Raw genomic sequence first — 23,498 nt, 5'->3', positions numbered from 1 at the left:
TTCTACCATTGTAGGTTACATATCTCTTCTCCCAAGCTGCTTTCAGGATTTTCTCTTTGTCTCTGAGAGTCGTAAGTTTTACTATTAGATGTCAGGGTGTTGACCTATTTTTATTGATTTTGAGACGGGTTCTCTGTGCCTCCTGGATTTTGATGCCTGTTTCCTTCCCCACATTAGGGAAGTTCTCTGCTATAATTTGCTCCAATATACCTTCTGCCCCTCTCTCTCTTTCTTCTTCTTCTGGGATCCCAATTATTCTAATGTTGTTTCGTCTTATCGTATCGCTTATCTCTCGAATTCTGCCCTCGTGATCCATTAGTTGTTTCTCTCTCTTTTTCTCAGCCTCTTTATTTTCCATCATTTGGTCTTCTATATCGCTGATTCTCTCTTCTGCCTCATTTATCCTAGCAGTTAGTGCCCCATTTTTTATTGCACCTCATTAATAGTCTCTTTGATTTCGACGTGGTTAGATTTTAGTTCTTTTATTTCTCCAGAAATGGTTTCTCTAATAACTTCCACGCTTTTTTCAAGCCCAGCTAGTATCTTTAAAGTCATGATTCTGAACTCTAGGTCCGACATCGTACTAATATCCGTATTGAGTAGGTCCCTGGCAGACGGTACTACCTCTTGTTCTTTTTGCTGAGGTGATTTTTTTCATCTTGTCATTTTGTCCAGAGGAGAATAGATGAATGAGAGAACAAAATGCTAACAGGTTAACAACGTCCCCAGCAAATATACTCTATACAAATCAGAAAAGACCTGAAACCAGGGGAAAAGAAAGGGAAAGAAAGAAAAAAGAAAGAGGAGAAAAAAAAAGAAAAAGATAAAAACAAACAAAAACAGAACAAAAAACAAAACAGAATATGATCAAATATGATCAGGCTAGTGCATAGATCAGTGCCACACACTGGATTTTGGGCATATTTTGGTGTTAGAAGAAAGTGCCTCCTAAAATTTTAAAGAAAGAAAGACTTATATATGTACAAAATAAGGGTTGATACAATGAAGGGATGGAAGATGACTGTAAAGATGAAAATTATAAAAGATTTTATAAAAGGAATTGATAAGAAGTTGTTTGAAAAAAGAAAGAAGATTTAAAAAAAAAAGGGAGAGAATGTGATCAGGCAGGAGACTAGAAGAAAGCCATACACCAGTGATTTAGGGTATATTTTGATCTGTTAGAAGAAACTGAATCTCAAAAATTTAAAGAGAGAACTTATATATATATGCCAAAAATAAGGGTAACTACTATGAAGGGATAAAATATGACTCTAAAAAACAAAACTAAAAAATAAATTTTTTTTAAAAAAGGGATTGATAAGATGTTGCTTGAAAAAGGGAAAAAGAAAAATTAAAAAAAAAACAGTTAAAAAAATTAACTTTGAAAAACTAATGAATCATGGTAAAAAAAGCCATGAATTCTATGTGCAGTATTCCCCTAGCGCTGGAGTTCTCCCGTTCTCCTTGATCGGTAAACTTGGTCTTGGCTTGCTGGCTGTTCGTGCTGATCTTCTGGGAGAGGGGCCTATTGTCGTGGTTCCCAAACGTCTTTGCCAGAGGCGGAATTGCCCCGCCCTTGTTGGTCCGGGCTAAGCAATCTGCTCGGGTTTGCTCTCGGGAGCTTTTGTTCCCTGCAATCTCTCGGTACAGCTTTGGAGGACCAGGGTGAAAATGGTGGCCTCCCAATCTCTGCCCGGAGGAGCCGAGAACTCAGGGCCCCGCTCCTCAGTGTGCCCCCAGAGAAAAGCAGTCACTCCCATCTCCCTGGTCTCCAGCCGCACTCCGTGCTCACCCGGCCTGTGACCGAGTGTTTCTATCTCTGGCACCCGACCCCGTGTGGAGTTTCCAAACCCAGCAGATCCCTGCGGTGCACTCCCGCGCCGCTCCTCCCGGGGGAGGAAGGGGAGTCTCCCCAGCTCTGCCGCTTGTTGGGTCCCTGCTGGAGGAGTGGTGGCCTGACTGGGCTGCGGATCACAGTTTATGGCCACCCCGAGCTGAGAGCCCACGCCTCGGCTCGTCTCTGCAGCCGGCTTCCCCACTCTGATACCTGGGAGCTCTGCTGCACTCAGGCACCCCCGGTCTTTCTTGACCCCGAGGGTCCTGAGACCACACTGTCTTGCGAGGGTTCCATCCCCCGCTTAGCCACTGGAGCGACGTCCCTCAGCGGAGCCGACTTCTAAAAGTCCCGATTTTGTGCTCCGTGGCTCTATCACTTGCCAGAAGCGGCCGACGGAGGCCCCCTCCCCTGCTATCCTCCCGAATATTGCCTCGGATTCACTTCTCCGCACGTCCTACCTTCCAGTAAGTGGTCGCTTCTCTGTTCAGACAGTTGTTGCTACTCTATTCTTCGATCTCCTGTTGAGTTCGTAGGTGTTCAGAATGGTTTGATCCCTATTCAGCTGAATTCCTGAGACCAGAAGAAATCCAGGTCTCCTACTCCTCTGCCATCTTGCTCCGCCCCAATAATTTTTTTAATGTATCATTTTATAGACCAATGACAGTTTCCTAGTTTATTCCTGTAGACACGTTGAGTTGTTACTTCAGCTGGAAATAATCTCATTAACATTTGCTAATTCTGTGTGGAGTTCTAACACCTATCCTCTTCATTCATTTCTTGTGTATTATGTCACCACAACTACATCTCCACCTGTCTCTTCATCTTAACACAGGCTTCCCCCTTCTTCCACACCTTGCATTACCTCACAATGTGTAGTCAGGGTCCTGGGCAGAAACAAAAGAATGTGGTTGAAGGATTTTCACTCTTGAAAGTAGATTTTTTTTTTTTAATGAGGATTACACTGCTGTCCCATGTCTTCATTGATTATTAGTCTCCTATAGTTTGCCAATAGCTCAGAAAGTTTTTGAAATCCTTACCTTGGGTGCAGAACAATAAATATGCCTTTATACAGCAATAATTATGGAAATGATTTCAGGTCTGAACTTTTGTGGTAGTACAAACAAGTCTCTCCTTCAGTCAAAATGCTCTTTTACATTTAACTATGTTGTTTATATTCAGAACATATTTCCTTTCATAACAATCAGGCACAGCATATTCCTTTGAATTTTTTTAGACAACAGGGACAGGGATAAGTAATAAAGATAGCAGAGTTTCCTCATAGAATCAAGCCAAATCAACCACTCAAACAAGAGCAAGAAGCGGTATAACAATAAGAGAAAAATATTTTTTAATTTTTAATTTTTTAAGAGATTTTATTTATTTGACAGAGAGAGACACAGCCAGAGAGGGAACACAAGCAGGGGGAGTGGGCGAGGGAGAAGCAGGCTTCCCGCGGAGCAGGGAGCCTGACGCGGGGCTCGATCCCAGGACCCCGGGATCATGACCTGAGCCGAAGGCAGACGCTTAACGACTGAGCCACCCAGGTGCCCCCAAAAAATATTTTTTTAAAACACATTCTCTTCCCAGTCTCTTTTTTAAGTATAAAACTTATCAGGTATAAACTATTTCACTGTCTATTTAGCCACAGGAGAGTCTGCTCACCCAGCATACATTTATTTGAAGTAATGTGGTATTTTAAGTGGGTACTTGGTAATACTCAGTAAATGTTAGTTCTACCAGCTCTTCTAACTCAGCCACCACACAACCTTGGGAAAGTGACATAATTTCTCTGAATTTCATTTTCTCTCAGTAAAATCTAGTTGATTATATCTGCCCTATCAACTTCTCAGGATTCTTGTGAGAAAAAAGAAATTTTTTTAACTGCAAAGCATTACATAAAGATAAGGTGGTACTATTTACTGCCTGAAAGAATTGAGAGGAAAAAACAAACAAACTAGAAAGCATAGCAAATAAGAAATCCAAAAAACTCTAAGGATGCCTGGGTGGCTCAGTCAGTTGAGCATCGGATTCTTGGGTTTGGCTCAGTTCATGGGATCAAACCCCTCATGGGGCTCCAAGCTCAGCAGGGAGTCTGCTTCTCCCTCTCCCACTACCCCTCCCCCCCGTGCCCCCCCACTCTCTCTCTCTCAAATAAATAAATCTTAAAAAAGAGAGAGAGAGAGAGATCTCTCCCTATCTCAAGGATAGGGAAAATTTAAAAAAAAAATCCAAAAACTCTAAATAATAATAATAAATGTAAATGTTAAATAATAACAAAAAATGAATGATTTAATCCATTTATTCAAAGAATGGATACAAATAAAATTATTATTATTTACTTCTCATCTATATAAGCCATTGATACTCATCTTTGGTATTTCTCTTAAATGACTCTCCTCTGTTACCTCTTCTAACTCCATCTTAGCCAAAGAAAGAGTAAGCATCAATTTTCAGGGGGCATCTGTTTTGTGTACTCTATGTACACATTTTCTTTTTTCCATAGAGAGCACTTTCTTGAAATTTCATTAGCTACTGTACTTGAAATAGAGACGAGGGGAGATCGGGATATACTGACCTGGAGCTTCACAAAATCTGTGACATGAGATTGTCAATGCAGCATCCCAAGTCCCTTAAAGGTTCAGACCTAGCATGTAACATACACCTAGTATTTAGCAAACAAGTAAAACAGTAAGTGAATCTAAGGAGAGTTCTCCTACATCTCAATCTTCTTCCCCTATCTCACTTCTTAATCACTTTATCTCTCATTTCCTTTTTACACAGGAACTGTCATTAGAAAATGGACTTATGGCTAAGAAAAAGCACAGGAACCCCCATGATCGGTTTTTCCTTCAGAAGCCCCAGATTGAGTCTTTCACATCAGCTAGTTAGTCTGGTAGAAGAGTACTATACCTACAGTCTTACCATTTTCTTGCAATGCCACAGGGACCAGGATCTACAAAAATAAAAGTAAAAGCAAACATTAGATTCAATAAGAATCAAAGGAACTATAAAGATAACATCACAAATCAATAGAAAAAGAGACTGTGAAAAATAACTACCTAGAGGAATTGCTAAATTAAGTATGTCACACCATGTACCAAAATAAATCACAGGTAAAGCAAGGAGTTAAATATTTAATTGAATTAGAGCAAAAATAAGAGAATATCTACTTACTCACTAGATTTTAATCTAAGCTAAAGGTGACAAGAGATATACAGGAATAATATAGATTAAAATATTTAAAACTTAAAACTTCTATGTGTCAAAAATTAAAACTTGAAGAGGAAATGAAAATATTTGGCAACAAATATGAGAAAGGGTTAATAGTCTTAATACCCGAAGATTATAAAAGTATAGATGAATAAGAAAAACACCAAGGTATGTGTCAAAAGTTGAATGGACAAAGGACAGAAACTGAATTCATATATGAAGACACACATATAAAGACATGTAAATAAAAGAAAAAATTCATGCTTGCTTGTAATCAAAACAACGTAAAGAATGAGATTTTTGGTAAACTACAAAATTAGCAAAAAAGAAATTTTGCAGAGGATAATGAGACTAGATGGTTAAGATGAAATGAACACTCTTTTGTACCGCTGTGGAAACCTAAACTAGTATACTTTGTGAAAAATAATTTGGCAGTATAAGTCAAATTCCTTAATCTAATTCTACTTGTAGAAATGTACCCTAAAGGGGCGCCTGGGTGGCTCAGTCAGTTAAGCGTCTGCCTTTGGCTTAGGTCATGATCCCAAGGTCCTGGGATCGAGCCCTGAATCAGGCTCCCTGCTCAGTGGGGAGTCTGTTTCTCTCTCTCCCTCTGCCTCTCCCCCAGCTTGTGCTCACTCTCTCTCTCAAATAAATAAAAAAAATCTTAAAAAAAAGAAATGTACCCTAAAGAAATTATTCCAAGCATAGCAAAAATGTATGCACAAAAATGTTCATTGTGGTATCAGTGGAAAATTGGATACACCTGAAACGTCCAAAACAGAAGAAATGGTTAAGCAAATTAAAAATCATGGTTCAGGGGCACCTGGGTGGCTCAGTTGGTTGAGTGTCCGACTTCGGCTCAGGTCATGATCTTGGGGTCCTGGGATCCAGACCTGCACTGGGCCCCCCACTCAGCGGGAAGTCTCCTTCTCCCTCTCCCTCTGCCCCTTCCCCTGCTCATACTCTCTCTGTCAAATAAATAAATAAAATCTTTAAAAGAAATCATGTTTTGGGGTGCCTGGGTAGCTCAGTCGGTTAGGTGTCTGACTCTTGTTCTTGGCTGGTCTTGATCTCAAGATCGTGAGTTCAGGCCCTGCACCGGGGCCCGGCATGGAGCCCACTTTAAAAAAAAAAAAAAATCATGTTTAGTTTTTTGCTAAATGTGGGAAAATGTAGGAGATCATATAGGCTACGTTATGCAAAGGCCTAGTATAATAGGCCTCATAAGGACAGTCTGTTCCAGATGGTTTTTTCTTGGGAGTTTTTAATCATATCTGAGAGTTCTGAAGTACCGCTGCCCACCCTCTGAAGTATTTTGGGTAAAGGAAAGTGGGGGTGGTCTGGCATCAGACAGATATAGCTCAAACCCCAGTTCTGTTACTCAGCCGTACAACCTTGGGCAAACTGCTTAACTTCTCTGAGACTCAGTTTCCCTTCTCAGATAGGAGGGTAATAGGTATGCCTGTATAAAGATTAGTGACATATATGTGAAGTACTCTGCATATAGTAGGTGAATGGTGATCAGAATTATTAGTTACAATTTTAGTGTATCAGTGTGGGAGCACTGCAGGAAACACAGCAACCCAGATCTGATTGGGTTTCTACTATGTGCAGCATGGTGCCAGTGTTGAGAGAACAAAAATAAGTAAGGTAAGTTCACCTCTCAAGGAGTTTACAGCATAGTAGGAGATAGGTTACAAACTTAAAAAAAATAGTAAATGGAATTTTTGAATTGGGATATTTTCTATTACTCTACTTTTTTAAAAAAATATTTGAGAGAGAGAGAGAGAGCATAGGCGGGGGAGGGTCAAGGGAGAGGGGGAGAGAGAGAGAGGAGCAGACTCCCCGCTGAGGGTGGAACCTGACGCGGAGCCGGATCTCAAGACCCTACGATCATGACCTGGACTGAAATCAAAAGTCAGATGCCCAACCAACTGAGCCACCCAGGTGCCCCATCTATTACTCTACTTTTTAAGGCCAAACTGACTCAGACCTAAGGAAAAGGGGAGAGTAGTCTACAAATACGCCCCTTGTGCCCAGTCATGCTGTCACCCATCACAGATGCAACACTTGTTCTGTGGATTTTTTGTGTATCACCAAGCTTGGTTCCCAGCTTTATATACACAGGTCAGAAAGTCAGTATAACACTGAATCAATCCTAAAAACCCTTCTACAAATACTGATAATATGAATGAATAACACTTTTCCTATTGCCCTTTCATGGTAGTTTCTCCCACAGGTAGAGGTTGCACTCTCTTTCTCCCTCTTTTTTTTTTTTTCTTAAGAGAGGGAGAGAGAGAGAGGAGCAGAGGGAGAGGGGGAGAGAGAATCTTCAGAGGCCCATGCTCAGAGCGGGAATCTGATGAAGGGCTCAATCTCATGACCTTGAGATCATGACCTGAGCCAAAATCAAGAGTTGGATGCTTAACGGACTGAGCCACCCAGGCACCCCTTGCACTCTTTATTTTAGAAATACTTTTGATGTTATCTTACCAATTGGTGGGATAGAACAGCTCTCAGGCGCCTATTATTAGCTAATGTCCCAAGCAAAGCACTATCACAATGGTTTCCAAACTTGTCTGCACATTAAAGATCACTTGGGGATCTTTTAAAAATTGTGGGGCCCAGGTCACACCCTAGACCAATTAAATCCACAGTTTTGGAGGTGGAACACAGGTACTGGTATTTTTTGAAGCAGATAAGTTTGGGCTTTACCACAATATTATTTAATGGGTAAGATTCCTGGCTCTGGAATCAGACAGGCTAAAACCAAATCCTGGCTCTAACCAGGAGAGAGAGGAAAAGCATTTCAAACAGAGGAGACAGCAAGTGTAAAGGTCCTGAGGTGAAATCAAGCAAAAGGCACAGGAAGATGGTTGGTCAGGGTGGCTGGAGGGAAGGGAGCAAGAGAAGACAGCAGGATTTGTGGTTGGGCCAGATCCCAGTGAGCCCTGCAGGAGTCTGGCTTTTATTTAAGGGCTACCAGAAGGGGACGCCTGGGTGGCTCAGTTGGTTAAGCGACTGCCTTCGGCTCAGGTCATGATCCTGGAGTCTCGGGATCGAGTCCCACATCGGGCTCCCCGCTCAGCAGGGAGTCTGCTTCTCCCTCTGACCCTCTTCCCTCTCGTGCTCTCTATCTCTCATTCTCTCTCTCAAATAAATAAATAAAATCTTTAAAAAAAAAGGGGGGGGGGGCTACCAGAAGGAAGTCCCTAAAGGATTTTGAGCGAAATGATGAACACCGGCTCCCTCTAAGAGATAATCAGAACATTATGGCTGTAGTAGGCCCTTTAAATGTCTGTATTTTATTCTGTAGCACACAGACCACATCACTCACGTTGCCCCCTACAGCTAGAAAATGCAATGATCCAGGCCATTTGATGGAGAAGGCTGCCATCTGCTGGGAGAGAGCCTGATTAAACCTGTTCTTCCCGGATGGCCGCGATGAGGCATTTGCTCACTGTGAGTCCCATTGCAAACTCAAGTAAAGCATTTTGTAACATATAAGGACGAAATGTCTAAGTATAACTGTTCTCCACTTTGCCCTCTACCCTGCCTCCTAAGGAGCCCACGTTTGAGATGTTCAGCCTCTAGTCCTGGGTTGTACTGAATGGGATACCACTGACCTACAAAGAAAAGGCAGGGAGCACCTCTCAGAATGGATCTAGGGGGCACAGGAAGAGAGGGTAAGAGAGAGGAACGCTAGAACTGGAGAGAAATAGGAGAGGTATTTTTGGAGATTAGCTGTCATTAGGATTGGGACGTGGGAAGAGTGATGCCTCAAGAAAATTTTTAGCAGGTTTCACTCTATGTTCGATGGTATAGTGGCCTGTAAGATACTTCAGTAAGGTCTACTTTAGTTTTCAAGGCCTTTTGAAGTAAAATTTGTGCTTCTTTTATGTGCACTATTGTTTTAGAGATTGGTCGTAAAGCAGTCCACTTCTATATTGGGTATGACAATGTAAACAAACAGTGGGACGTTCTCTGATATGATGTACTAAGCTATGTGATCCGTCACTACTGTTCATTCTTCTTGCTCTTCTCCTAGGCACAGCTCCCTAGCACTGTGCTTCCCAGTGCCTTAGCTCAGGGTCATCAGGCAAGAGACAGGAGAGCGCGGGAAAGGGTTTTTGCTTGAGGTTGAGAAGGCAGAGGCAGAAAAAGGGCAAGTCCTTCCACCTGGTTCAATGACAACAACAACAGAAACCAGGGACTTCCGTGCAAACTAGAGCTCAAAACTTACACCCTCAAGCTATTAAGCTGTGCCTCCTCTCATAACTATATTTTTGTGACCCTTTTTCTCAAATTTCAAATCTATTTTTCATGTTCATTTTTACCCGATTTCATCTATGTGAAGACAGCACTGGCAACCTGGGTAGCTGCTAAGAAAGCTGGCTTTATAACTCACACCAAACACCACGATAAATTCTGAATGGATCAAAAATTTGAATGTTTTAAAAAAAAAGATTATAGAAGAAAACACATGGGTAATTCCTTCATAACCTAGAAGTGGAAGAAGGCCTAATTATGATTCCAAACAGAAGCCATAAAAGAAATGATTGGCAAATTTTACTATAAAAATATTTTTGTGGCAAAACAAAATGAAATAAAAACAGGCAAAGACAAGGAGACCACCAACAAACAGAAATAAACAGGTCATATATATCCCAAAGGGCTAATCTCCTTATAATTAAGAAAAATACCTAGCAAAAGAAAATAGGCAAAGGACATGAAAAAATATATATCAAAAAAAATGCTTAATGTCATTCGGATAGTAAGATAAATGCAAATTAAAACTTAACGGACACACTAGTTTTTCATCATTTTGATTTTCCTTTTCTTTAAGATTTTATTTATTTATTTGAGAGAGAGAAAGTGAGAGGAAAAGAGCACAAGCAGGGCAGAGGGAGAGAGAGAAGCAGGTTCACTGCTGAGCCAGGGAGCCCGATGCGGGACTAGATCCCAGGGCCCCGGGATCATGACTTGAGCCGAAGACAGCTGCTTAACCGACTGAGCCACCCAGGCACCCGCATCAGTGAGATTTTCAAAAAGCCAGAAGTTCAACCACACATTACAATGGTGAGACTATAGAGAACAGACACTTCCATTGCCACTTTCATTGGGCGTACAAAATGTATCAACTCCCATGGAAGGCCATTTTGTTAAATCAAAGTTCCAGATGTGTTAACCCTCCAGTATCCCACTTCTGGAAATTTATTCTACAGGTATACCTGTATGATGTGTACTAAACGACATCATGTACAGGTCTATCTATTACAGCATTGCTTGTAATAATAGCAACATCCTGGAACAAATGAGGTGTTAAACTCGTAGTGGCACAACTATGTCATGAAACATGAGGCATCTGCTTTTTAAAAAAAAATGAGGAGGGACACGTGGGTGGCTCAGTTGGTTAAGCGGCTGCCTTCGGCCCGGGTCATGATCCCAGGGTCCTGGGATCGAGTCCCACATCAGGCTCCTTTCTCAGCAGAGAGCCTGCTTCTCCTTCTCTCTCCCTCTGCTTGTGCTCTTTCTGTCAAATAAATAAAATCTTTTAAAAAAAAATGAAGAAACTGGGGTGCCTGGGATCGAGGAGGGACACGTGGGTGGCTCAGTTGGTTAAGCGGCTGCCTTCGGCCCGGGTCATGATCCCAGGGTCCTGGGATCGAGCCCCGCATCAGGCTCCCTGCTCAGCGGGAAGCCCGCTTCTCCCTCTCCCTCTGCCTGCCGCTCCCCTACTAGTACTCTCTCTGTGTCAAATAAATAAAATCTTTAAAAAAAAATAAAAATAACAAATCACTTCCCTAATCCCTTATAAATCCAAATTAAGGGGCGCCTGGGTGGCTTAGTCAGTTGAGTGCATCCAACTCTTGATCTCAGCTCAGATCTTGATCTAAGGGTCAGGAGTTCAAGCCCCACATTGGGTTCCATGCTAGGCATGGAGCCTACATAAATATATACATACATAAAATCCAAATGAAGTACTCTTAGTTCTGTATACTTGAGATTAAATAGTTAATCTCTATTTCAGCCTATTTTAGGTAAGTACCTTAAATGAATACTTTGGTCCTATTTTCTGAGTCTTTCTTCTCCATTAAAAATAGAGGTTAGTTAGTATTGCCATTCAACTCAGGGAAATGAAGTGATTGTGCTGTGGGATACTCCGATCCACTTTATTTTGTATGTTATGTGGATGTGTTATTGTTATGAATGTGTTCAGCCTCCCCAACCACACTGACAGTCCTTCAAGGATGGAATCCCTGTCTTACTCATCTATGGCTCAGTGTCTACACCCTGAACATAGTAAGTGCTCAATAAATTTTAACAGGGACATTGATGATTAGATGATGATACATTAATAAGGTGATTATGGGCCCTATTCTATAATATAAATTTTAAAAATATGCACCCAACCCAACTGCCATGTGTCAGTCATCTTTACAGCCCCACAGGACACAAAGAGTGCCTTGGTAGATGCTCAACAAATGTTTGGTGGATGAAGGGATCTTATTGAGTGAACAGAAGCATGGTGACATGCTGACTAAATATTTCCTAATATTTACACTATTTTATGTAAATATTGTATAAATATGCTGGACGCTTGTTAAGCTTTACTAAGGGAATTAATGTAAAGATAGGATTTTTAACAAGGAAAATCTAAAATCTAGAAAACAAATAGATAAGATAGGAAATTTTTTTTTTAAGATTTTATTTATTTATTTGACAGAGAGATCCACAGTGAGAGAGGGAACACAAGCAGGGGGAGTGGGAGAGGGAGAAGCAGGCTTCCCGCCGAGCAGGGAGCCTGATGCGGGGCTTGATCCCAGGACTCTGGGATCATGACCTGAGCCGAAGGCAGACACTTAACGACTGAGCCACCCAGGCACCCCATAAGATAGGAAATTTTAAAGTAGTATTTTCTAAAGCAGAGTCTGAGAACTTTTGAGAGAGAATCTCATCATCAAGCTACTTCTGATGGGGTTACTTTAGGCATCATGGACAGGGAAGGCCCTCTAAGAGTCAGGCTTTCCAACCTTTTAAAAACATGGACTGGCAGAGAAAGATCAATAACATATGATTTCACTCATATGCAGAATTTGACAAACAAAACCGATGAACATGGGGTGGGGAGAGAGAGGAAAACCATAAAACTACTCTTAACTATAGAGAACAAACTGCTGGTTACCAGAGGGGAGGTGGTGGGGGGAGATGGGTTAAATAGGTGATGGGGATTAAGGACAGCATTTGTTGTGATGAGCACCAGGTGATGTAGGGAAGTGTCGAATCACTAAATTCTACACCTGAAACTGATATTACACTGTATGTTAACTAACCAGAATTTTTTTTTTTAAAGATTAAAAAAAAATTTAAAGTAATCGTTATACCCAATATGGGGCTCAAACTCACAACCCAGAGATCAAGAGTCACACGCTCCACCAACTGAGCCAGCCAGGCTCCCCATGACTAACTGGAGTTTAAATAAAAACTTGGAAGATAAATTAATTAATTAAAAAGAAAAAAGAAAAGAAAAATGTGGACTGGGACCTGAATAGGAATTAATCATGAGACAATCCTGTAAAAATAATAAGCATCTAGGGAGAGGAAACCACAAATACAGATTCTGAAGCAGGGGCAAGTATGGGATTGGCCTTTTAGAGAACAGAAAAGAAGTCAGTATGACTGGGGTAGAGTAAGCAGGAAGGAGTAGAAGGGAGTGAGGTCAGAGGGCTCACAGAACTCTAGAGACCCCTGCAAAGGTTTGGTTTATCCTAAGAGCAATGGGAAGCCACAAGCAGGATTATATAGTAAGGGTGGCATCCTTACTTTACAAAATAGCATTGAGTTTGATCAAGCCAAAAAAAAAAAAAACTACTATTTCTCCCTGACTTCTCTTCCCTCACCTTCAAATCAAATGCATCCAATGCAAGTTGTTAGTTTTTCTATTTCTTGAATTCATTCACTTCCATTGGTACACCCTCATCCCAATTATGGCCATTTCTCACCTGGATTTCTAGATGAGCCTCTCGGGTAGTCTCCCTGATTCTACCCTTGTTTCCCCTGCAATCTATTTGCCATTTTCTGGAAGCATTCAGTTGGAGGAGTGAGGGAGGAAGAAGATTGGGAGAGAAATCAAGACTTCTATTTCAGGGCGCCTGGGTGGCTCAGTTGGTTAAGCGACTGCCTTCGGCTCAGGTCATGATCCTGGAGTCCCGGGATCGAGTCCCACATCAGGCTCCCTGCTCAGCAGGGAGTCTGCTTCTCCCTCTGACCCTCCCCCGTCTCATGTGCTCTCTCTTTGTCTCTTATTCTCACTCTCTCAAATAAATAAATAAAATCTTAAAAAAAAAAAAGACTTCTATTTCAAAGTACGTTATTTTTGCGATGCCTATGATATATCCAAATGGAGATGTCCAGTAGGCAGTTTGAATACATAAGTGTGGGACACAGGAAAGAGAGTAGAGCTGGAATATATAAATTTAGGAGGCAGCAGTATAGGCATGCTATTTAAAGCTGTAAGTGTACGTAAGACAGCCCGGGAGGGAAAGTGAAAGAAAAAAAAAGAAAAAAAGAAAAGGGGTCAGGATGGAGCTCTTTAGAGGTCAGGAAAATAGGGAGGGCTCAGCAAATGAGCCCAAGAAGCAAGCAGTCACATAGGTGAACTGGGGGACTGTGGTGTCACAGAGGCCAAGACTAAGAGGTATATATTTCAAGAAGGGAGCGGTCAATTGTATTAAATGCTGCCCAGAGGCCAAATAAGATAAAAATACTACCACCACTACTAATGGCTAACATCTACTAAGCACTTACCAGTACCACAATCTGCTCTAAATGCTTTACAGGTATTAACTCAATTTTCTTAACAACCCTAAGGATAGAGAAGGAACCAAGTGGACTTGGTAACAGAGGCTGAATGAAGAAATCTTTCATTCAACAATAACTGCTAAGTCCTAACTTGTTCCAGGCACTGCTTGAGGCACTGAGGATGAAACAGTGGAAAAGAAAGGTTTTGTCCTCTGTGAGCTTAATATAAACAGTAAACAAATAGACACATTATATTGTACAGTCAATAAGACAAGTACTTTAAAGAAAATGAGCAGGATAGAGAGTGTTCGTTTTGACAGTGATCTGGTATATCTTTAAAAGGTGACAAATACTTGAGGGAAGGGTGTCCGGGCAGAGGAAAAGTCAAATGAAATGACTGTGAGGTGGGAGCAAGGAGGCCCATGTGGTCGGAGAGCAGAGATGGTGGGGAGATGGTGAGACATCTGGATGAGGATCATGTGGGGCCTTGCAGGCCTGCTAAGGACTTTAGATTACAAACTATATGAGATGAGAAGCCCTCTGGAGAGGTGAGAGTAGGAGAGTTGCATATAATTTATGTTCTAAGACCCATGACCACTGTATGAACAATAAACTGGAGAGGGGGTTGGAATGGGGCAAGAGTGGAAGCAAGAGCAAGCAGAAGGCCATTGTAGTGGATCAAGCAAGAGATGAGAGTGGCTTAAAAAGATGATGAAGCTCTAGATGTTAGTAAGTGCTCAGTCATGATATATCTCAAAATTGAGGTTTGCTGATGGTTTGGAGGCTGAGTGTAAGGGGAAAACAGGTGTCAAGAATGACTACAAGGTTTTTTGATCCTAGCACCTAGATGAATGAGTGGTGGTACCGTTTGCTGAAATGAGGAACAGTGAAGGAAGAGCAAGTTTCGGTGTGGAAGTAAGAGTTCAGTTATGGACACATTTAATTTTACATGCCTACTAGATACTCAAGTAGGGGTATTAAATAGACAACTGGTTATAAAACTCTGGAACTCAAGGGAAAAATTTGAGAAGTTACCAGCAAACAATTAAAGCCATGGAAGTGATGACATTGCCTAGGGAACAAGGAAAGTTCTAAAGAATCTGAGAAAAGCCATCACTCACCTCAACCTAGAGGCTGGGAAGAGAAGTTCCTGACTCAAAAGAAAACTGAGTCAGGAACAATTGATGAGACAGGAGGACAATGAAGGCAAGTAAAGAAGGGCTTCCAAGAAAGAGGAAGTGAATGTGTTAAATGAGTAAGATGAGAATGAAGAATTAACCATTGATTTTGGCAAGGCAGAGGTCATTATGACCTCAACAAGAGCACTTCAGCCAAGTAGAGAAGATGAATGTTAAAGGGGGTTCTTAAGAGAATGAGAAGTGAGGATATGGAGATAAATAACAACTGTTTTGAGGAATTTTTCTCTAAGGAGGAGCAGAGAAATAGGAGTGGTACATGGGATTAAGAGAGGGTTTTTTGTTTTGTTTTGTTTTTAAGATGGGAGTTATTGCTTCATATTCACGTGCTGAATGACCCAGTAGAGAAAATAAAATGATGCAGGAGAGAGAGGGGCTAATTTTAGGAGCAAAGAGTTTAAAGTTGGATAGGATGGTATCCAACATACAGGTTGAGAGAATGGCCTTTAATAGGAAAAAAGACAGTTCTCCATTATTAACAGGAGAAAAGGCAGAGGATATATGTACAGATGCTGGTAATTTGGTAGATTCCATGTTGAAGACATGGGGTCAAGGGTTTTTTCAAGATGAAAGGTTCTTGAGTATATACTTATAGAGTATATGTGTGCATTCATGGGACTGATTCATTAGAGATGGAGAAATTAATTCTGTAGGAGAGAGGGGGGATATGGCAAGAACAAAATTCTTCAGGAGACAAGAGCAGAACCCAAAGCACAAGTGGAGGATTTTGCTTTTCACAGAAAAAGGCACAATTCTTCTTTGAAATATGTAAAAAGAATACATAGGTGTAGATTTGGGTAAGGCAATAGATTAGTGGTAAGAAAATATGAGAGCTCGGGGTGCCTGGGTGGCTCAGTTGGTAAGGTCTGTCTTCAGCTCAGGTCATGATCCCAGGGTCCTGGGATCCAGCCCCGCATCGGGCTCCCTGCTCAGTGGGGAGCCTGCTTCTCCCTCTCCCTCTGCTGCTCCCCCTGCTTGTGCTTGCTCTCTCTCTCTGTCAAATAAATAAATACATACATACATTTTTAAAAAAGAAAAGAAGAGAGCTCATGACTATTTCTATTTGCTCAATAAAATGTGAGACAAAGTCTTCAGCTGTTTGGGGGTCAAAAGTGTAACATCTGGAGGAGAGTAAAGAAGACAGTTATCTTCTCAGAGATTAGGAGAATTTACTAGATGAATAAAGTGGGTTTACTAGGAAGTATCAAGTAACCAGTAAGATGTGTGGTCCTAAAATTGAAATAAACCATATGATTGTGTGATTTTGTTCAGCAAGAGTCAGCTGCTCAGGTGTACGCAGAAGATGGATGGTTAGGTTTAACCAGGGTTGAGGTTTTGCTTGGAGAAGTATGGTGGACAGCCAGAGTCAACAGGGTGGTGGAATATGTAAGTGAGCCACTGACAAACCATAGAATGGAAGCTCATAAAGAGGAGCCAAGGAGAACATGAGATTAAAAGTGGTCAGCTGAGGGACTAGAAGCCCAATGTGGACAAAGAATTGCTTTTGGGGGGGATCATCAGTGAAAAGTCATTAAGTGAACTAGTGTGGTTAGAGCAAAGAATGTTTATACCCAAGACCCATTAGCCCTGTAATGGGCTTGGTGAGGACTGTAAACATTTAGTAAATACACTTTGAATTCCTGCTCAATGAGTATTTTATTCCTACAACTTTAATAATGTAATAGCTAGCATTTATTGAGTGCCACCATGCGCCAAACACTGACAAAGGATCCCTCCCTTTAATGCAGAGAAAGAGATAGCATCTTAAGTGCTATAATAGAGGTAACGTTCAAAGTGGTAACCCAGAGTAAATGACTGTAGAGAAAAATTAAGAAGAGCTTCAAAAGGATGTTACAATGAATAATCAAGGACAGCTAGGAGGTCATCAGGTGAAGAGAGGAGAGAGTGAAGAGATTCAATTTCTCTCATTTACTCATCAGAGTCACATACGGTCCAAAGATAGATGACTGCAAAGCAGCAGGTAAATGACACAAAAATTAAAACAAAGTGAGCTCTTGCATGCAAATATTCACATTCGGACCCCCCAGTTCCAGATAGGGCTGGGTGGTTCAGTGCCTTGGGAAGGGCCCAACACCTACCGCTCAGGGAAGAAGGCGGAATCCTTAGCGGGAACCTGGTCATCAGAGAAGGGGAGACCACGACGGCGGCAGCTCTGGGAAGCAACTCGGCTTCGTTGGGCTTGTGGGGCTCTCGGGGAGCATGGGACTCCCGGGGTTTACGGGGCTCGCGGAGCTTACGGGGCTTGCGGGGTGGGTGGGGCTCGTAGGCTTTGTGGGGCTCATGCGGTTCGTGGAGCTCATAGGGCTTGTGGGGCTCATAAGGCTTGTAGGGCTCATAGGGTTCGTGGGGCTCATAGGGCGTGTGGGGTTCAGATGTCTCCTGGGGCTCATCAAACTCGTTCCATTGGTCTCGCTGGCTCTGCTTGTTGGCTTCTGCCGGCTCCTGGGGTTCCTCGGGCTCCTCAAGCCCCTCAAGCTTGTGCATGTCGAGAAGCCTGAGTACTAAGGGCTTCTGAAAGGCTTCGGAGAGAGCGGATATTTCTGTCGCGCCATACCCATCCGTAAACGCAGATGAGCCTGAAAATTCTTCGTTCTCCATTGGTGCCCAGAAGCTCCAGCCGCGCGCGGCGCCGATCCTCGGGGCGGGACGCAGGCGCGCTGTGTCATCTGCCGGACCCGAGCGGCTTGGGCTGGGGGGCGGCCAAGCCCCGCCCCGGCCCGCCCCGGCCCAAGCAGCCCGGCTCTGGGGCCCTCCTTGCGCTTTCTCCGGTTGCCAAGGGGACGCACCTCGCTCCCGACGCACGCCCGCGGAGAGAAACAGGCGGGTTCCTGACCAGCTGTTCCTTGTGTTAAGGGCGAGGACTCTGGAGTGCTTTCCGTGGCCCAGGCCTTGGGGACAACATAGCAGCTTCCAGTCTAATTATGGCACCACTCGGACAGCAGAGCCAGGACCCTGTTAGGTTCAGAGGTTCTGTGGCGCCGGCTCTCCATAGGCCTTTGTTCCCTAATCATGCTGGGAGGGGTACTATTCTAAGGCCCTCGATCACTAAGATTGACTTCCATCAGTTTCTAGTAAATGCACAACAGTCATAATGTGGTTGTGGGAGAGGGGCGACACCAACATGTCATTTGGTCCAAAGTTAATATTCAGGAAAAATCTCAAATTTAGATTTTTAAAGTTTTCTTCACATGAAGTTCTACACACAGTCACAAAGAAACATTGACGGGATTACAAGAATAATAGATTCATCTACAACCTGTTTCGTTACAGGGCACTTATCAACTGAAGTGCACTATATAAGTGATTGTTTTTTTATAAACCCTGTAATTATCTCACGATATGTGTGTTGATAACATTAATTTGTTAAATGTGACATCTTGTATTTAAATACATTTGTATTTAAATACAATATACCAGAATTTTTATAACACTGTTTTTGGCAACCCTTTCTCTTACTAAGAGATTTTAAAAAGGTAAGTGATCTGGACCTCTCCCAATCCGGAGGAGGGCTTTCAGCTAATTTTCATGGCCATGATGGTGTGGTAGAGGAGAAAAGAAGTGGTAGGGTTTCCCTGATGTGGGGTTTTTGTTTTTGTTTGGGAGAAGACACTAGAGGTGTTCAAGAACTAGTCATCTGTCCAAGTATATGATAAACCCAAGTACACTTTTTGCACACTATGGGTATTCCTTGGATATACTTTGTCTCACAGATGCAAAAAGTTAAAAGAGAAAGATTTTGGATTATGGATGTCATCTAGAAGAATGAGAAGAGAGTGGCATATATGAATCAGGAAATCTGCTCCCTCAGACATGAGATAGACATGTGCAGTACTGTATGGAAATTCAAGAATTATATCCCAAATACTTGGGGAAATGAGAAATAAAGCTATCGGAGAGTTTTAACTCAACATGTGAACAATGAGGCAAGAGTTCTGTAGATTCACCTTAAAAAGGCACCCCTAAATCAGTACTAGTCCACCACTAAATGAAATGCTTCAAATTTCATATCCTACTGGTTATGTTTATTCAAAAATTGCAAAGAGGAGAGTCCAAAGCCAAAAGACTGCAAATGTTACATACAGCTGGTTCTTCAGGCCCTCTTGAGATGGATCTGTGACCTGATGCCACTTATACATCAATAGATCCATGCTCACCAGGCAACTTTCTGACATGACCCAGCTTCCCCGGGATTTTGCTTACTGGGAGAGATTAGGATCACACAGAATTAATTCTGGTCCACATCACAGTTACATATTGGCATTCTGATTTTATACACCAATCTCATGAAACTGACATACATCTTTCCCAGGAGAAATTTAGGAATCAATCTGGATTCTCTCTTTCTCTCACTCCCCCTCCAGTACATCAGCAACTCCAGTTCATCCTTCAAATGTGTTTTTAATCCACGCTTTTCTTCCCTTTTTTTTTTTTTAAAGATTTTACTTATTTATTTGACAGAGAGAGAGAGAGCACAAGTAGGCAGAGAGGCAGGCAGAGGGAGAGGAAGAAACAGGCTCTCCACTGAGCTAGGAGCCTGATGTGGGGCTCGATCCCAGGACCCTGGGATCATGATCTGAGGCGAAGGCAGCCGTTAAACCGACTGAGCCACCCAGGCGCCCCTCACACTTTTCTTTCCATCTCCTTTCACCAATGCCAGTCCAGGGCACATTCATCTCTCTGGATTCTGAAGTGCCCTCAAACTGGTGTAATGACAATCATGACACACCAAACTATTTAGAATAAATCTCAAGCTTTGCACCATAAGATGCCCCAGGATCTTGGTCCTTGCCTCTCTCTCTCTCCAATCTACTGTGGGCTGCCCCACCCTTGTTGTCTACATTCCAGCCTCCTCAATCTTCTCTAACATGTCAAACTCTTTCCCATTTCAGCATCTTTCTATACCTGTCCCCACTGCCTGGAGCCCACTCCTCCCTACTGGCTCTTTTCTATCCTTCAGGGCTTGGCTTAAATATCACCCACTCAAGTCTTTCCAACCCACAGTAATTTTAAAAATGTTCCTGCCATTACCTTCTATCTCAGATTCTTGCTTCAACACAATTTATAATTATTTCATCTGCTTTTTTATTTTTGTGTGTGCCTCCACACCCAGAATATAAGCTCCTTAATGACAGGGACATTCTCTATCCTGGTGGCTGGTAAATGCCCAGTGCTAAGCACAGTGGATGGCTATGAATAGCTATCATTCTTTCTGTTGTTTTCCTGCCTAGAATCCCTTCCTTCTTCTTCTAAAACTAGAACCCATTCTTTCTGTGGGGAACTCATTCCAAATGGTTGGAGGGGGTTAATCCTGCTCCCCCCACCCCCACCACCAGATCTGGACAATTTGGCCACAGGGATTGGTTCAGAGATCAATATGTGAGCTCAGCAGAACCAATCTTGCCCCTCCATGAGATTTGCTGGATGGCTGCTTTAAAAGAGAGGATCCATTTGACTCCATGATCATGAGCTATATGAATGTTGTGGGCTTGGTGTTGAGAGCAATTCCTTGCAGAGGGAGTTTGAGAATGAAGCCAAACAGAGGTTAGCAGGACCAAGAGATGGAGAGACAGCCTTGTTATCTTCAAACTCTTGAATCTGCCCATGCCTTAGATTTCCCAGTATAATGAGCCCCCCCCCCCAGTGCCCTTTTTGGCACACACCAATTTAAGTTGGATTTCCATCATTTTAAATGCAAGAATTCTGGCATACAGTTGGTGCTCAATAAATGTTGACTGAATCAATAAATGAAAAGACAGATCCATTCTTAGTGTGCTAACTACACTTAAAATTTCTGAGCCTGGAAGGTTGGCAATGGTCATTATTCTAAGATAATGAGCGCCACCTATGAGGCCTGCTGGGAAGAGTGGCAGCCAGGCAGACTCTGACAACCTGTCTTGGCTGAGTGCCGTTTCATTAGAAACCCCTGTGTCATGTACCTCCCTTGCTAGCCTGAGAGCATCTCAAGTCCCTGCTTTAATCATCCTCAGCATCAAGCAGCCACCACAATGTTGGCACTCAATAGTTCTTCACTGAGGGATAAACTCTAGCCATAACACTTACTACCAAAATGCAGAAGCTAAAATCAGAATGTGAGAAAAACAAGACTGAACAGCGTTATCATTCCCTATCCCAAAAGCTTTTGGCATCATCTTTGAAATAGGTATCCAGAACTTATATATACCCTCAACTACCTTAGAAAACATAAGGAAGTGATAGAATCAGAGTTTAGGGCTGGAAGTAGTCTGTATTTGATTTAATCCTTTTCCAGAGTGAAGACCAAGTAAGACACAATATGGTTAAGGGATCTGTCCAAAGGCCAGTACTTGGCAATCCTTAGGGCAGAGGCTGAAATCCAGGGTTTCTGACCATCCTGAATCATTGTGTGATCCAACTTCCATAGGACAGATAAAGGAAGGTCTGACTAACATTAGAAACCCAAGTGGCTGTTGTGATATGATACTGTTCAACATTATTCTGCAGGTCTGAAGGTGAGAAAGCCAGTGACCTTAAAGTATCCACTCTAACATCTCATCTCTCAGAGGGCAACTAACATTTTGCACTTGTATGCCTAAGTTCAAGTATGTTCCATTTCAACCCAATACTTGACAGTGGAGTTTATGTGCTAACATTCAAAGGGGCTAATCATCTTCACTAAATTTTTTTTTTTTGCCACAAATCCCAAATTTTAAAAGGAAGGATTTGCAGAACAAATCTTGTTTTCATGGGGTGCCTGGGTGGCTCAGTCAGTTTAGCATCTGCCTTCCACTCCGATTGTGATCCAGAGGTCCTGGGATCCAGGATCCAGGCTCCCTGCTCAGCGGGGAGTCTGCTTCTCCCTCAGCTCCTCTCCATGCTCACTCTCTCTCTCAAATAAATAAATAAATAAATAAATAAATAAATAAATAAATAAATAAATAAATAAATAAATAAATCTTTAAAAAAAGGGAATAAAAAAATAAAAGTTTGAATTTTACCTTCACTTATTTCTTTTCCAGTACTCTTCCTTTAAGAAGATCTGAATTTCTGACCTGTATAATTTTCCTTCTCTCTGAAGAACTTCTTTTAACATTTCTTTTTTTTAAAAAGATTTTATTTATTTATTTGAGAGAGAGAGAGAGCACGAGAGGGAAGAGGGTCAGAGGAAGAAGCAGACTCCCCGCTGAGCAGGGAGCCTGATGTGGGACTCGATCCCAGGACTCCAGGATCATGATCTGAGCCGAAGGCAGTTGCTTAACCAACTGAGCCACCCAGGCGCCCTTCTTTTAACATTTCTTGCAAGGCAGGTCTATTGGCAACAAATTCCCTCAATTTTTGTTCATTTGAGAAAGTCTTTTTCCTTGGGGCGCCTGGGTGGCTCAGTCATTGAGTGTCTGCCTTCGGCTCAAGTCATGATCCTGGGGTCCTGGGATCCAGCCCCACATCGGGCTCCCTGCTCCGTGGGAAGCCTGCTTCTCCCTCTCCCACTCCCCCTGCTTGTGTTCCCTCTCTCACTGTGTCTCTCTCTGTCAAATAAGTAAATAAAATCTTTAAAAAATAAAAAAAGTCTTTCTCCTTTACTTTTGAAGGATAATTTCTCAGAGTACAGAATTCTAGGTTAGTGGGTTTTCCCTTTCAACCTTTTAAATGTTTCACTCACTCTCTTCTTACTTGCATGGTTTCTGAGGAGAAGTCGAATGTAATTCTTATCTTTGTTCCTCTATAGGTAAGGTGCTTTTTCCTCTGACTTCTTTCATGATTTTTTTTTTATCTTTAATTTTCTGCAGCTTAAAAATGATATGTCTATGTGTAGTTTTTTGGGGCATTTATGCTGACCCTCTGGGATCTGTGGTTTGAAGTCTAACATTAATTTGGGGCATTCTGCACAGTCATTATTGTTTCAATTATTTCTTCTATTTCTTTTTTTCTTTTTTCCCCTTCTGGTAATCCCATTACATGCATTTTATATCTTTTGTAGTGGTCCTACAGTCCCTGGATATTCTGTTCTGGGGTTTTTGTTGTTGTTGTTGTTGCTTGTTTCCCAGTCTGTTCTTGCTTTTCAGGTTTTGGAGGCTTCTATTGAGATATCCTCAAACTCAAGAGACTTTTTTCCCTCATCTGTGTCTGGTCTACTAATAAGCTCATCAAAGGCATTCTTCATTTCTGTTACAAAGTTTTTCTTAATCTTTTGGATTTCTTGTTGGTTCTTTCTTAAAATTTCATGTCTGCTTACATTGCCCATCTGATTTTGTATGCTGTCTACTTTATCCATTAGAACTCTTATCAGCGTTAATCATATTAATCGTCAAGTTGTTTTAAATTCCTGTTCTCACAATCCTAACATCTCTGCCATACTGGTTCCAATGCTGCATATGGTTCTGATGTCTCTTCTGTATGGTTGTTTTGTTTTGTTTTTTATTAAGTAGGCTCTACCCCCAGCACAGAGCCCAATGCAG

General features: G+C 42.1%; 1 protein-coding gene across 2 annotated transcripts in view; it reads right to left on the bottom strand.

Annotated features, from left to right (window-relative positions):
• The window catches only part of THEGL (theg spermatid protein like), a 53,786-nt gene extending 35,730 nt beyond the window's left edge, over positions 1–18,056 (bottom strand). Inside the window, exons 1-2 of one of the 2 annotated variants that reach the window (XM_027599587.1) lie at positions 17,145–18,056; positions 4,760–4,790 (exon numbers count right to left, since the gene is read on the bottom strand). In XM_027599587.1, coding sequence (XP_027455388.1) covers positions 4,760–4,790; positions 17,145–17,664 — 551 coding nt within the window. In that variant the 5' untranslated portion in view covers positions 17,665–18,056. The remainder of the gene's footprint in view (positions 1–4,759; positions 4,791–17,144) is intronic. The other variant, XM_027599586.1, reaches the window with a different exon arrangement.
• Between the last annotated feature and the right edge of the window lie 5,442 nt (positions 18,057–23,498).

This window comes from Zalophus californianus, chromosome 2 (genome assembly GCF_009762305.2).
Source record: "Zalophus californianus isolate mZalCal1 chromosome 2, mZalCal1.pri.v2, whole genome shotgun sequence".
Classification (NCBI taxonomy): Eukaryota; Metazoa; Chordata; class Mammalia; order Carnivora; family Otariidae; genus Zalophus; species Zalophus californianus.
This window is presented reverse-complemented; position numbering and strand designations above follow the sequence as displayed.